The sequence below is a fragment of the Sapajus apella genome, unplaced genomic scaffold, assembly GCF_009761245.1.
Source record: "Sapajus apella isolate SASKATOON/1434 unplaced genomic scaffold, GSC_monkey_1.0 scaffold18, whole genome shotgun sequence".
In the NCBI taxonomy this organism is placed as follows: Eukaryota; Metazoa; Chordata; class Mammalia; order Primates; family Cebidae; genus Sapajus; species Sapajus apella.
In genome coordinates, this window is record NW_022436958.1 from 6,996,243 (window position 1) to 7,009,524 (window position 13,282).

A 13,282-nucleotide genomic window follows, 5' to 3' on the forward strand; every position below is an offset into this window, starting at 1 on the left:
CTTCCTAATCTTGGAAGAGTTGACTCTTGAGAAGAGCTTAAGAATGATGAACAGTTCTTGTCTGAGAAAATAAAGAATAAGAGCCATGTTGGGTAAATAGGCAAACTACTTTCAAGCCTACAAGACGATGATGTACAATGCTAGCAAAGCACTGAGCTTTTTGAAAAGACAACTTTCCAATATCTTCAGCAGAATAAGTTAATGGATCAGTATAGTTTTGTAGATTGATATAGATTAAAAAAGACTTGGAGAATTACATTTTTAAAAAGGGGTCTAGTACTTTAAAAGACTTAATGTATTTAAGGCACTTCTTACATCTTACTCAATGAATAGTTTTACCTTAAAATGTCCAATGTGTTATCTATTTGGGATATCGTGTTAATGGTGACTGCCCAGGGCTTTGAAAAGTTGACTTCATTTTTTAAGTATGTTTTGGAAACATGTCTACAAGTTCAGATATCCCTGGGTTTGACTCCCAGCTAAATTACATAATGCCTATTTGACATTGAAAAAGATTTTTGCCATCTCTAAGTATTAATATTCTCCTTTGTAAAAATGGGAAAAATAATATCTACCTCAAAAATCTGCTTGAGGATTAAATGTAATAATATGTGAAAATTACTTTAGCACCCTGACCAGTGATCAACACCCAGTTAACAGTAGCTATCCTCTTCATTGTTATTACTGTAATATCACTCTCTAGGAATGGTGTGGAGAAATGAAACAGCCTCACTTTAACAAATGAGCTACTGTCAATATGCATAACACATAGACCATAATATTTCAGTGTCACACCATCGAAATTACTATGAAATGTTTTGGGAAGGTAATTTTTCAATTAACATCTTTTTTTATATTAATCATCTGATTTTAAGTTTCATCAATTAACATATAAGCAAAGTTTGAGAATTTGTTATCTCATTCACATTTCCCCCCTTTTGCTGTTTCATTGATAAGTAAATTGAGCCAATATCTTCTTTCTCTTTGCAATTCACTGGAAACATGGCTAATTGAAAAGATACCCTTGATAGTTTAGATGTGGACTTAATTAATGTCTTTAAAATGCTGGTGATTATAAAATGAAAGTGTGACATAAAATGAACAAATGTATAAATTGTGCATTAATGCTTTCTCAATAAATCTGTTTTATTGCAGTTATCATTTTTTAAGCCTACGCCAAAACGGTATAAAATCCTTCTAGAAGCCAAAGCCTTTCCTTCTGATCATGTAAGGATTTCTTCAAATTATATTTATGTTCTTTTCTATTCTTCTGAGAGGAGCGTATCATTTGCCTGACTTGAATGTATACTCACTATTTTTTTCCAAGTAATCTTACAATAAAAAGATCTGTCAAATGCTTTTGATTTAGATTTTTTAAATAGATTGTAATTTTATTTCTTTTGTTAAAATGAAACACATGTTAAGGGAAGAGAGGATTGGATAGGAACATTGATTTATTAGTCTTTTTAAAGATAATTGAGCAAACTGCTGGTCTAAATCAAGTGCAGTTATAAATGTTTTATTAATTCTTGTTGCTGTTTTATTTCATGAAATCAAATCAATACAAATGCCAGTGCTTAACCCTTTAGCTAAATAGAATAGAAATACAAACTTTTATTTGTCCAGTTTGTTTTCATAGGATGCTAGCATAAATGTTGACACATTATCATCAAAAAATTACTTATTAGATATTTGAAACATTTCTTGTCATTTACTTAAAAAAGTCATGTTTCACTTTATTTCATCAGAAACTTGATGATTTCTTGCTTGACAAGATGTTTGTTCTTACTTGATAATAAATTTAATGGTTTCAGACACAAACACAGAAAAAAGTACATTGTAAGACTGGGAACAGTGGCTCACACCTGTAATCTCAGCACTTCAGGAAACCAAGGCAGGAGGATCACTTGAGTCCAGGAGTTTGAGACCAGCCTGGACAACATAGTGAGACCCCTGTCTCTATAAAGTAATTAATTAATTAATCAATTAATTAAATTTTAAAAGTACATAGTATATTTTAGTTTCGGTGTTAGAGAAACTTTATTTCTCTATATTATTCCTGTCAATTATTCTAGCCTACATCTTGTAATTTTAGGGCAAGTAATTATGTCAAAATGAATAAAACCCTAATATCTTGCTAAAATGTGTAAAAACCCTAACATCTTTCAAAGATTCCAGGTCAGTGTGGTGCTTATCCCCTTACATACCTTGTACTCTTAATGAAGTAAAATTCATAATGCCTTTTTTTTTTTTAGCTAACTTACTCTTCCTAGGGTAAACCATTTATACATCCTATGTTCAAGCATAGCAAATCTCTATTGTTCACTCTTCTTATTGCACAAATTTTGGTTTTGACTTAAATGATTTAATTTCTTATTCTAAAATCTCTTATAATTCCTTAAGTCAAGAAGATCACTATGTTTTCAACCATCTCAAAGAATGTTCAGAATTCTATATGTAAGTTTTATTAAGTGGTTCTTCTCTATTGTGTATTTTGTTTAGATCTTTTAAACTTCACCTTGGAGTTAATGTCATAATATGCCTTTATTTTTACTTTATTGTTTGTTATTTCAGTGTATTTTTATGCTCTCAGCTTGATTTGATAAATAAATCATCTTTCCTTTTTAGTATGCTATTGAGTCACAGCTACAACTTCATGGACTTAACATTGAAGAGAGTATGCGGACGATAAAGCCAAGAGAGGTATATGAGAAAGAAATAAATATTCACTATGCACTATTTAGTATTGATTTTTTCTTCATTTTCCTCAAAAGTTTATTAAAATCTTCATTACTTTAGCGGAACTTTCAAGAAAGCATAAAGGATGTATACTTCTGTTACTATTAAATCATTTTGCTTAAAATAGATAATAACTCAGATGTCTATTTATTTTCATTTTTCAAGGGCTAGCCATATGCAAGCAAACTATTTTTCTATTAATACCACTGGAGTCTGCCATATTCTTCAATGGGATGGGAAAAGGGTGACAAATTTAGTATACCATTTTCAATTTCAAATGTCATGACCATGGGTGCCACTAAAATCATGCTAAAGACCAGAATTATTTGTTGAAGTGGAATCATGACTACCTTTCATGTCCCCTCTTATTGTATCAGACTTTTTCTGTGTTTAGACTAGGTTAGTGGAGAACGGGATGTGGTATAGTGGGAAGAGCTTGGACTTTACAGCCTGGCTAATGTTGCCAGTGAAATCGCAGACTCTCTAGCTTACTGGGTATGTGACTTTGGGAAAGTTACATTATTCTCTGAGACTCCTTTATATTTAAACAGGTAACAAAAGAATGTATCTAATCAGGCTTGACCTAAGATCTAAATGTGTACTTTACATTAATAGAGATATAAGGCTCAGCTGCACAGACTTTGACATATAAACCCTGTAGCTTGTGTAATTTATCACCATGAAAATCATACAGAATAAATTTTAGATTTCATATAAGATGCTCCCAGGCCACTAAGTCATTGTTTGAACAATTACTTCTTTCAACCCAGAATTACTTTGAATAAATTAAAGATGTACTCTATTCACTTCCACTTGCCAACATGCAATAAATTAATGGAATAAAAAGTTCTCATAAGAGAGGATATAATTTGTTAATTACTAGCAAAAATGAATATAGCTGCTAATGTAAGTGGCCAAATCGTGGAGTTTCATGAGTTACTCATAATCTTGGAACACTGTTGAGCATTACCTAGAACAAGTCAACATGAGAGAGGGCAATATCCTGTCACTAAGAAATATATTTCTTATATGCTTAATACAGATTTTTAAAGATACAAATTAAGTATTAATATAAATAGTATTTTCCTTACCATTTTAATGGAAATTATGTGGGTAAATCTTATTAGATGATTTTAAGAATAAAGAGTTTTGGATTGCCAAGTTATTAATTTTACTTATAATGAATGAAATACTTTATATAAAGTATGCTTCACTTAATAATTTAGAGATTTTAATGATGATCTCATTGATACTGAGATGCCAATTTTTATTGATGCCCATTTTGTAAACGAATTCCAGGTTTCTTCTAGTAGAGAGTGCATTACATACCCACACACGTACACACACACACACACACACACACACACACACACACACACACACACGTGCTCTCTTAATATGGAGCAGAGTAATTGGCAGATAGCAAGACAGTTAAAAATTAAAAGTAAAATGTAGGATAATATCTTAATGAGCTTTCTCTAAATATTAATGTAATTAATGATGCATTGACCTCAAAATCATGTCAGACAGCACTGGAGAAAATTCATGAAAGCTTCGTGAGTAGATCAGAATTGCTAAAATACCCATAGGTACTTCGTATTTAACTAAAGTTTTTCAGCTCTAGTTGTTGACAAGGCCAAATCTAAATTCATTCACAACTTTCAGTAAGTAATCAATCATTAGTTATAGTGGGAAGATATAAGGAAAAAAACTTCTTTAATATAGTGAGTTTTATTGATGTTTTTCTTTTTGTTTGGGTCTTGATCTTTAGATTAGTTTGGAGAAGATTTTACTCTTAACATAATAGAAGATATTGGCTAGGTAATACTCAGATGAAAGATATGTAAGTATTATATTTTCTTTGTTTAGCTTGGTTTTTTTGAGACAGAGTCTTGCTCTGTTGCCCAGGTTGGAGCACAGTGGCACTATTCTCATGCCTCAGCCTTCCGAGTACCTGGGATTACAGGCATGCATCACCACACCCAGCTAATTTTTGTGTTTTTAATAGAGACTGGGTGTCACCATGTTGGCCAAACTGGTCTTGAATTCCTGACCTCAAGTGATCTGCCCACCTTGGCCTCCCAAAGTGCTGGAATTACAGGCATGAGCCACCACACCTGGCATGTTTTCTTTTTTCTGGAAAAAATAGCAGGATATTAGATTGACGAATGGAATACCAGTTTCCAACAGTGTATCTTGCTATATAGTACTTAATGGACTTCTTGCACTTTGTGCTGTTTTGTTGGTCAGGAATAAGGTAAAAACAACTTATAGCTGTGGAAATAGTACCAATTAATTAAAAAATACTGGAGAACAAATCAACCAACTAGATTTTTGCAGATTTTCACTTTAAAAACTGCTCTTTAATGTTTTATCATTTATTAATAATAAAATTATGCTCAAATGCTGCTCTTATGGCAGAATTTTAAAGAGGCTTATCCGAAAAAAATCTTCTAATTTATAATGCAGAAGACCTTACGGTGAAATTTAGAATGGCAAATATGAAATGACAAATTTATTATTGCTGATATGACATAACTTGTGCCTAACTTGATTTAGGGGGAAGAAACCTTAAGAATAGAGGATATCCTTGAAGTAATTGAGAAGGAAGGAGATTCCATTGCAGTGATCCTGTTCAGCGGGGTGCATTTTTACACTGGACAGCACTTTAATATTCCTGCCATCACAAAAGCTGGACAAGCGAAGGTATGTACGTCATTTTCTTCTTCCCATCTTACTCCAAACATCAACTCAAGAGTGTTCTAATTGTATTACTTGTGAAGTACTTAAGCTTGTGTCTCAGTAAAACTATTACAATAGTTAAAAAAGAGTAAGTCTTACATTTAAAAGAAAATCTGTATTGTTTTTTGCTTTGGGCAACTCTATTTAAACTGCTATTTTTTTTTTTTTTCATCTTCTGTGGTCTCACCTCCTTAGTAGCAGCTGCTCTCTGCATTTGCCTCTAGTCAGGAGGCCAGGCAAGCTGCAGGTGATGTCATTGGTACTCAGCTGGTCAGTCAGCAGGAAGCAGGCTAAATACTGAGGACACGAGCTACATGCTAGGTCTGTTAAAAGCTCAACTGGTACTTTGTCATTCTAAATATAAATCAGTTTTCACTTAACTCTGAGTATCTAAAGACGGAAAAATGCAGAATTAAACTTTATCTGTAGATCAAATTTTATACAAGTTACTTTAAAGAGGCCGTTTTATTCCTAAGAATCTTGAAATTTTTTTATACTGTCTATAATGAGAACTTTATTTTTTTTCCTACACACTACTAAATCATAGCTAAATTATTTTGAAGTCATGTCTCTTTGTATATATGTGTTTGTACAAAGTTTTTCTAGTGTTTATTTGAAAAAATTAAAGGGGCAACATTCAACCGTCATAATTTGTGTTTAAAATCCTTAAATAGCACTTCTGTTTCATTTAGCAATCAAGTCATGTATTTAAAAATGTGACAATTGAATTTTATTCTGAACATTAATAAGTTATGGGATTAATATATGTGTGAGGTCTACTTAATATATTCAGTTATTGAAGCTAATGAATGGAACAAATGAAAAGATATTCAGTACTGCTATCAGCAGTCTCTAGGAATTTCTAACCACGACTTCCAACTGGTTTGATGGATAACTCTGAAAGTGGTGCATTACAAAAGATATAAAGATAATGTCTTATTAATTTAGATATCAAATGTTAAGCACCAAAATAAAGGGAGGCCAATAAAAAAATCATATTTTAAAATGTTATGCAAGTAGTCAGCAGTCCCTGCTTCCTTAGTATACATGTATGTCTCATTAACCTTCCTGGATATGAGACAGCAAGATACAGAAGAAAGACCATGGGTTTTCGATCACACAATATAAAGTTCAAATCTTGGTTAGGTCATTTAATTGTTACATGATCTCGAGCATGTTATTTAACTCTCTGCATCTCTCTCTTTGAGAGTGCTAATTTAACATAACAGCACCCACCTTATAAATTCAGCGTGAGAATGATGAATATAAAACACCAAATGGATTGGCATACATTCTGCTATTAAATGATGGTTCCTTTACCTTTCTACTGTTCTCAATGAATATGACATTATAAAGTAGTTGAGATAGACACTTTCTTTGTTTCCCATTAAGACGTAAAATAAACTTGCTAAAGCCATTTGTTAAGTGTTTTGCAGGCTTTCTTTAACTTAAAAAATATAATGAATGCCTACTAATTTAGTCTCCTGGACCTCTCAGTCTAATAAATAAAGATAGGAATGAGCAGCTTTAAATGTAACTACAAAGAAGCAATCAATACTATGAGAATAAAATGGGGATATAGCAGATGTAGATGTACCCATTATCAAGATTATTCTAACAAACTTTTACCCTCTTCCTAGACAGTTCCTCCTGTTATCAACAAAGGTGAAGCAAAGTTCTTTGAAATGTAGACTTCCGTATGTCTCATTGGTGATCTAGTCATCTAAGAATAAAGCTGAAGAGAGAGGCAGATAGGAAATTAAAAGTGTCAATTATGAAAGAGATGGGAAATTTAAGGGACAAAGGGCATAACACAGTCATTATTAGGTTTGGACATTTGAGGCATAAAAAAGTTTCCAGAAATAAAGCTTGGTGGGAATACAAAATGATGGTGGGATGGAGTAATGAAAATCAATCAGGAGGTTCTGAAGTAAAAACTTCACAATCATGTATTAAGGAAGTGGAAACAGAAATTTTGAAAAATATTTTAATTTAAGAAATGTATGCATACCAAAAACAGCATGAATCATAAGCAAATAGCTTCATGGGTTATTTTGAGCCCTTATAACCATCACCTCTATCAAGATAAAAGTATTTCCAACACTCAGAATCCTTAATTGTGTCTTCTTCCAAATACTACCTGTTACCTTCTATCTTTGTCCGCTTGGGCTGCTATAAAAAAATACCTTAAGCTGGGTAATATAAAAACAGCATAAATATATTGCTAACAGTTCTGGAGGCTTGGAAGTATAGATCAAGATGCCATCCGACTTGGTGTCTGCGTAGGGCTGCTGTCTGTTTCACAGATGATGCCTTTTTGCTTTGCTCTTTCTCGCATGTCAGAAAGGGTATGGGGCTTTCTAGAACCTCTGATCAAAGTGACTAATTCCATTCATGAGGAATCACTTAATCATGACTTAATCAGTTACAAAGACCTGGCCTCCTAATTCAGTCACATTGGGTATAAGGTTATAATATATAAAATTGGGGGTCGAAGAGACCAACATTTAGACCATAGCATTTCCCTTTCAGATTTACCATTCTCCTGACTTCTAACCACATAGTCACCTTTTTCATTTTGAACTTTATATAAATGCATTATTTTCTCTAGTTTTGAACTTTATATGAAGGCATATACAGATTGAATATTCCTTACCTGAAATACTTGGGACCAGAAGTGTTTTGGATATTTTTGAATTTTTGAATATTTGCATTATGCTTACTGGTTGAGCACACCAAATCTGGACATCTCAAGTGCTCCATTGAGATTTTTTTTTCCTTGAGCATTATGTCAGTTTTCAAGTTTTGGATTTTGGAGCCTTTCAGATTTCTGAATTTGGGATTTTGGATGCTCATCTTTTTTAAACATTTTTTTGTGTTTGGCTTATTTGCTGACTTTTATATGTGTAAAATTTATTCATGAAGTATCTAGCAGTACTTTGTTTTTGTTTTAATTTCAGTGTATTTTTACATAGTATGAAATAGACCACAGGTTTTTTCCCATTTTAATTGGAGTAGATATTTGAATTTTATTTTCATTTGAGAACTATTAATGTAACAATACAAGGTACTCTAAATATTTACGTAAATTTATTTGGATATATATTTATACATATTTCTCTTAAGTATATACCTAGAAGTATAATTCCTGGATCATAAGGTATATGTATATTTATTCCTAATCAATAATGTCAATCCTACAAAAAAGTTGTTCTTCTACCAGCATATGTTAGACTCTCTGTTTCTCTACAGCCTCACCAATAGTTACTATTTTCAGTCTTCATAATTTTAGCTGTTCTAATCAGTTTGCAGTGGTCATGTATGGCTGTTTTATTTTACAATTCTCTGTTTATTGATAAGATTGAGAAACTTCCAAATATTTATTGGCTTTCTAGATATCTTTTATGAAATGCTTGTTCAAGTGCCTTGCCCATTTTTCTATATAGTTACCTGTCTTTTCCTGATTTGATTGTAGGTGGTATAGTAATTGATTTTGAAGGAGAGAGAAAATACAAGATTTCCAGTAGTCATCAAAGAAGAAAATTAATTAATAAAAAGAACAATTGATAGTATGACTTTGATTCACACAATGAAGTTAAGACACTAAGGTTTTTTGTTTGTTTGCTTTTTAACTGAGCTGGCCTGAGATTGTAGCAAGTAGGGGAGGGCAAGAAAAACAAGTTAGAGAGCTCAATAGCAAGGGAAGGCAGCATGTGGTGAGAAATATCAGTTTGAATATGTCTCTTCAAGATGAAGATGTGCCAACCCATCTTTTTGGAGCTCTATCTTACTTCCAGGCTTCTATATTTTTCACATTCTGTTACTTGTTTCTACTAGGAGTTTCTTCTTTCCTATACCCACTAATTGTAGATGTTTACAATTGTCTCCTGCGTTATTACCTCTAGTGATTTTTAATCACTGCCATAATTCAGCTATCACTGTCAAGTTCAGACTGCAGGTTACTCATACAATAGCAAATAGCCTGCATCATCCCACTATGTCTTGATGTCCTATGTGTATTTTGGGATCAATATGCTCCAAAGAGTTTTGTATCACCCACAGGATTCTCTACTGTATTATCATTCCACCATCTTTCTGGACTAGTACACTCAGCTTTTCTGTTCTTGACCTTTCTAACCAATCTCTTATTAATTTCATCTTCTCAGAGTCTGTCTTTATTTCAATATTTCTGAATCAAATATGAATGTTTTCAGCTGCAAGAAACAATATTAACCTCAGCTGAAAAATACAGATTTCTTTTTCTCACCATGTTAAGACTTAAAGCAGGAGGCTGCTGGGTGCACTCAGCAACTCAGTTATGTCTGAGTGCCATCACCCAAGTCTCCTTAGAGTTTTCTCAGACTTTTCCCATCATTCTCACAAGATATTTGTCTCAAATGCAGATATCTCATTTCTATTTAAGGCAGAGAGAAGGAAGAAAGGAGAAGCAGCAGGACATCTTCATCTGTTTCTTTCACCCTAAGTGCTAAATCTTAACCAGAAAAAAACCTAGCAGATTCCTGCTAATGACTCACTGCTTCCTGAAATGGCAGCTAAGAAAGAGCATGAGTAAGGAAATATTTCACATCTATGAACCTATAGTAGAGAGAGACTATAAGGAAGGGGTTGGGAATGAGGTTCAAGTTGGCTAAACATAATATTTCTTATGTTCCCCAATTATACCCTCATAGGATCTCATTGTTCCTAACCCATTTTTCTCTTTTCTCTTTCATTGCACCTTTTTCCTTCTTTTCTCTCCCTTTATCATTTCCCCTCCCTTTCCTTTCTTTCTTTTCGTCCCCTTCCTTGCTCTCTCTCTTTCTTTTTTCTTTTATCATCTCATTTCAAAAAGCATTTGAAACAATCCATGAAAAATTAATAAGGTGACAATAAAACATAAAGAGGGAGAAATCAAGGCTATATGCCTAGATCATCTTGAGATATGAATAGACTTTCCCACAAACTTAGATTATAATACAAAATAGGAAAGAAATAATGAAAAAATATTTTCAATAAGAACTCTTGGTGTGTTAGGTAAAATAGTTATTGGTTACAAATAGAGTCACAAATGTCTTCACAATGATAGATGTTTATATTTTATTCATACATCAGGCAGAAATTAACTTCCTCTCCATCCATTAATTCAGGTTTCCGGTGATTCAGGGTTGTGTTCTTTGGCTTTTGTGTCCTATAGCCTCTGGATTCAGTCAAAGGAATGTACACTGACTTCTTAAAAGTCTTTGCTTAGAAATGGCAAAATTTACTTCCACTTATATTTCATTGATTAACACTCAGTCCATGCCCTTTTCTGCAAAATGAAGTATTACTGCATGCTCAAGAACATCTGTTAGTTGTGCTACACCTGGAACTAGTTATTGTGTGTTGCTGATGGAGTAGGAGACTTATTCTTAGAGGCAGTACAGTATTTGCATTACATAATGCATAGATCAGGAAGACACAGTCAGGCCTGGACTTGACCCTAGGTCTCTACATTTCTTTTCAGCATAGTTTTAATTCACTTACTAATGTAAGTTAATTTGTCCATTTAACAAATGAGGAAAATAATAGTGTCTACTTTATAGGTTTTTCTAAAGAGAACTAAAAGAGATACCATTTTAAAACTACTTAGTGCTTAGCAGATGGTAAGCACTTAGTAAACGTTAGTAGTTGTCAACATGTTAAGAAAAAAAAAAAAAGTACTATCCAGGCTTGTTGGAAAAGAAATAATGAACAAATGAGATTTTTAGACAGAAAGCGAAATATCTGGAAATTTTTTTATTAAAGACTTTTACTGAATAGTTCCATACTAGAATTAAAAACAAAACAAAACAAAACAAAAAGACTAAGCAGTTTGGTCAAGACTCAAGGGACAGACTGAAGTTTTAAAAAGTTAAGATATGAAACTTATAAAAACTTTAATAATCTTATTTTTAAAAAAACTCAATACAAACCCTTCATACTCCATCCCTTTCCAATTTCATCTAAAGTGGCTTACAGCACATGGAAACTCAAATGGGGCCTGGCAGTTAGGAAGGTCCAAATAAATATTTGTTGAATGAATGAATGATTCCCTTAATTTTTCACATCTTTTATACATTTAATCTACCCTATATCGCTGCTGGCATATTTAGATTTTTTTTAGCTTATTGAAAATTCAATGCAAATGGTGGTTTAAAAAAGACGAAATTCTACAAACTCCAACATTGTTTTATTAGCTTCTACCTCTTTGTGTGCCATAAGATGCTTTGTTTGGGTGCAAACATCTCACATCTCTTAAACCCAACCGTAAGCTGTTTAAATTATTAATAAATAATAATCACAATGATAGCCCAAGCAGTCTGAATAAAAATGAATTACTTCTGGATCCAAATAATTTAAGGCAAAATCAGAAATATGAATAAAGACATCATTAATAAAACCATTTAGTAAAATCACAGGTACTCAAACCACACTTACATGTAAATGTCCACTTCAGTGATCCATTTCTCTTCAGGTAGGACTAATTATTTTTTAAAAGCAATTTTGAGATTATTTTAAAACATAAATGATTGAATGATCAAGCCTCAAATTTCTACAGAAAGCTTGGCTGTGATGCTTTTAGTCCTGAAAATTAGAAATTAACTCTCATAATATTACAGTAGAATAACATCTCTGTAATATCACTATTACAGTAGAATGATGTCAATAATACATGGGATATCAGAACTTGAGCAATGAATTAGCTAGAATAAATGAGTACTAAACACTTTTGTGTACAAATATAATATAAATTAGCATAATGTATGAAGTTTTTGTCCATAAAAATTAACCTCTTTCATAAAGATTTAATATTGGAATGTCAAATAGTAAGTAATCTTTACCAGAAATTATTGACATTAAAGAAATTTTCTATTGTCACTACCCATTCGCCCAATAGGATCCTATCATTAGTGTATAAGAAGAATCTTGTCTCTATTGTTCCTATGGTAGAACCATGGAGTAGCATGCATTTGGATCTTTTATCAGTAAATATTTGATCAGTAAATTATAGTAAAGGAGTTGCAAATACAAACACCTAATTTAGGCTGGAGTGTCAGAGTGAGACCTTCTTAAATAAGGTGAAATCTAAGCCAATTATAGAAGTATGGGTAGAAAATATCAGGTAATATCCCCTCCAGGGGACTTTTGTGTGTGGTAGGAACTGTTCTAGAAAGTTAAAAATGTTGATAGGATTTCAGGGAAGCAAGTATTTCAGTGTGATTTGTATAATTTTAGAAGAGGAAGGACAAGAACTGAGTCTATAAAGCAGGCCAAAGGCCAGCTAAAGAAGGTCCCACCGAAACATTTAACTTTGCCCTGAAGACCCATGGAAAGCCACTGAAAGGTTTTAGCCATTCAAGGAGCCAGATCTGTATTAATTTTACAAAGAAATCTCCTGCATATGGTGATGAGAATAGACTGGAATGCAATACAAAAAGAGGCAAATGCAGTATTTTTGCAAGAATTTAAAAACTCTCTGTTGGCTGGGCACCATGGCTCACACCTGTAGTCCCAGCACTTTGGAAGTCTGAGGCGGGTGGATTGCATGAGTCTGAACAACATTGTGAAACATCGTCTATATAAAAATAAAAATAAAAATAAAATTAAAAATAGCTGGGTGTGATGGTGTGTGCCTGTAGTCCCAGCTACTCAAGAGGCTGAGGTGGGAATATTAATTGAGCCCAGGAGTTGGAGGCTGTAGTGAACTGGTGTTACACCATTGCACTCCAGCCAGCCAGATGGAGTGAGACTGTGTCACAAAATAAATAAATAAATAAATACA

General features: G+C 32.9%; 1 protein-coding gene across 5 annotated transcripts in view; it reads left to right on the top strand.

Moving 5' to 3' along the window:
* KYNU (kynureninase) overlaps nucleotides 1–13,282 on the top strand; it is a 157,535-nt gene that overhangs the window by 72,169 nt on the left and 72,084 nt on the right. For all 5 annotated transcript variants that reach the window (XR_004271288.1, XM_032286336.1, XM_032286334.1 and 2 more), the window contains 3 exons: nucleotides 1,156–1,227; nucleotides 2,629–2,703; nucleotides 5,299–5,445. Coding sequence is in view for 4 of the 5 variants with exons in the window: in XM_032286336.1 (XP_032142227.1) it covers nucleotides 1,156–1,227; nucleotides 2,629–2,703; nucleotides 5,299–5,445 (294 nt within the window). In the remaining variant the exon portion in view is untranslated. The remainder of the gene's footprint in view (nucleotides 1–1,155; nucleotides 1,228–2,628; nucleotides 2,704–5,298; nucleotides 5,446–13,282) is intronic.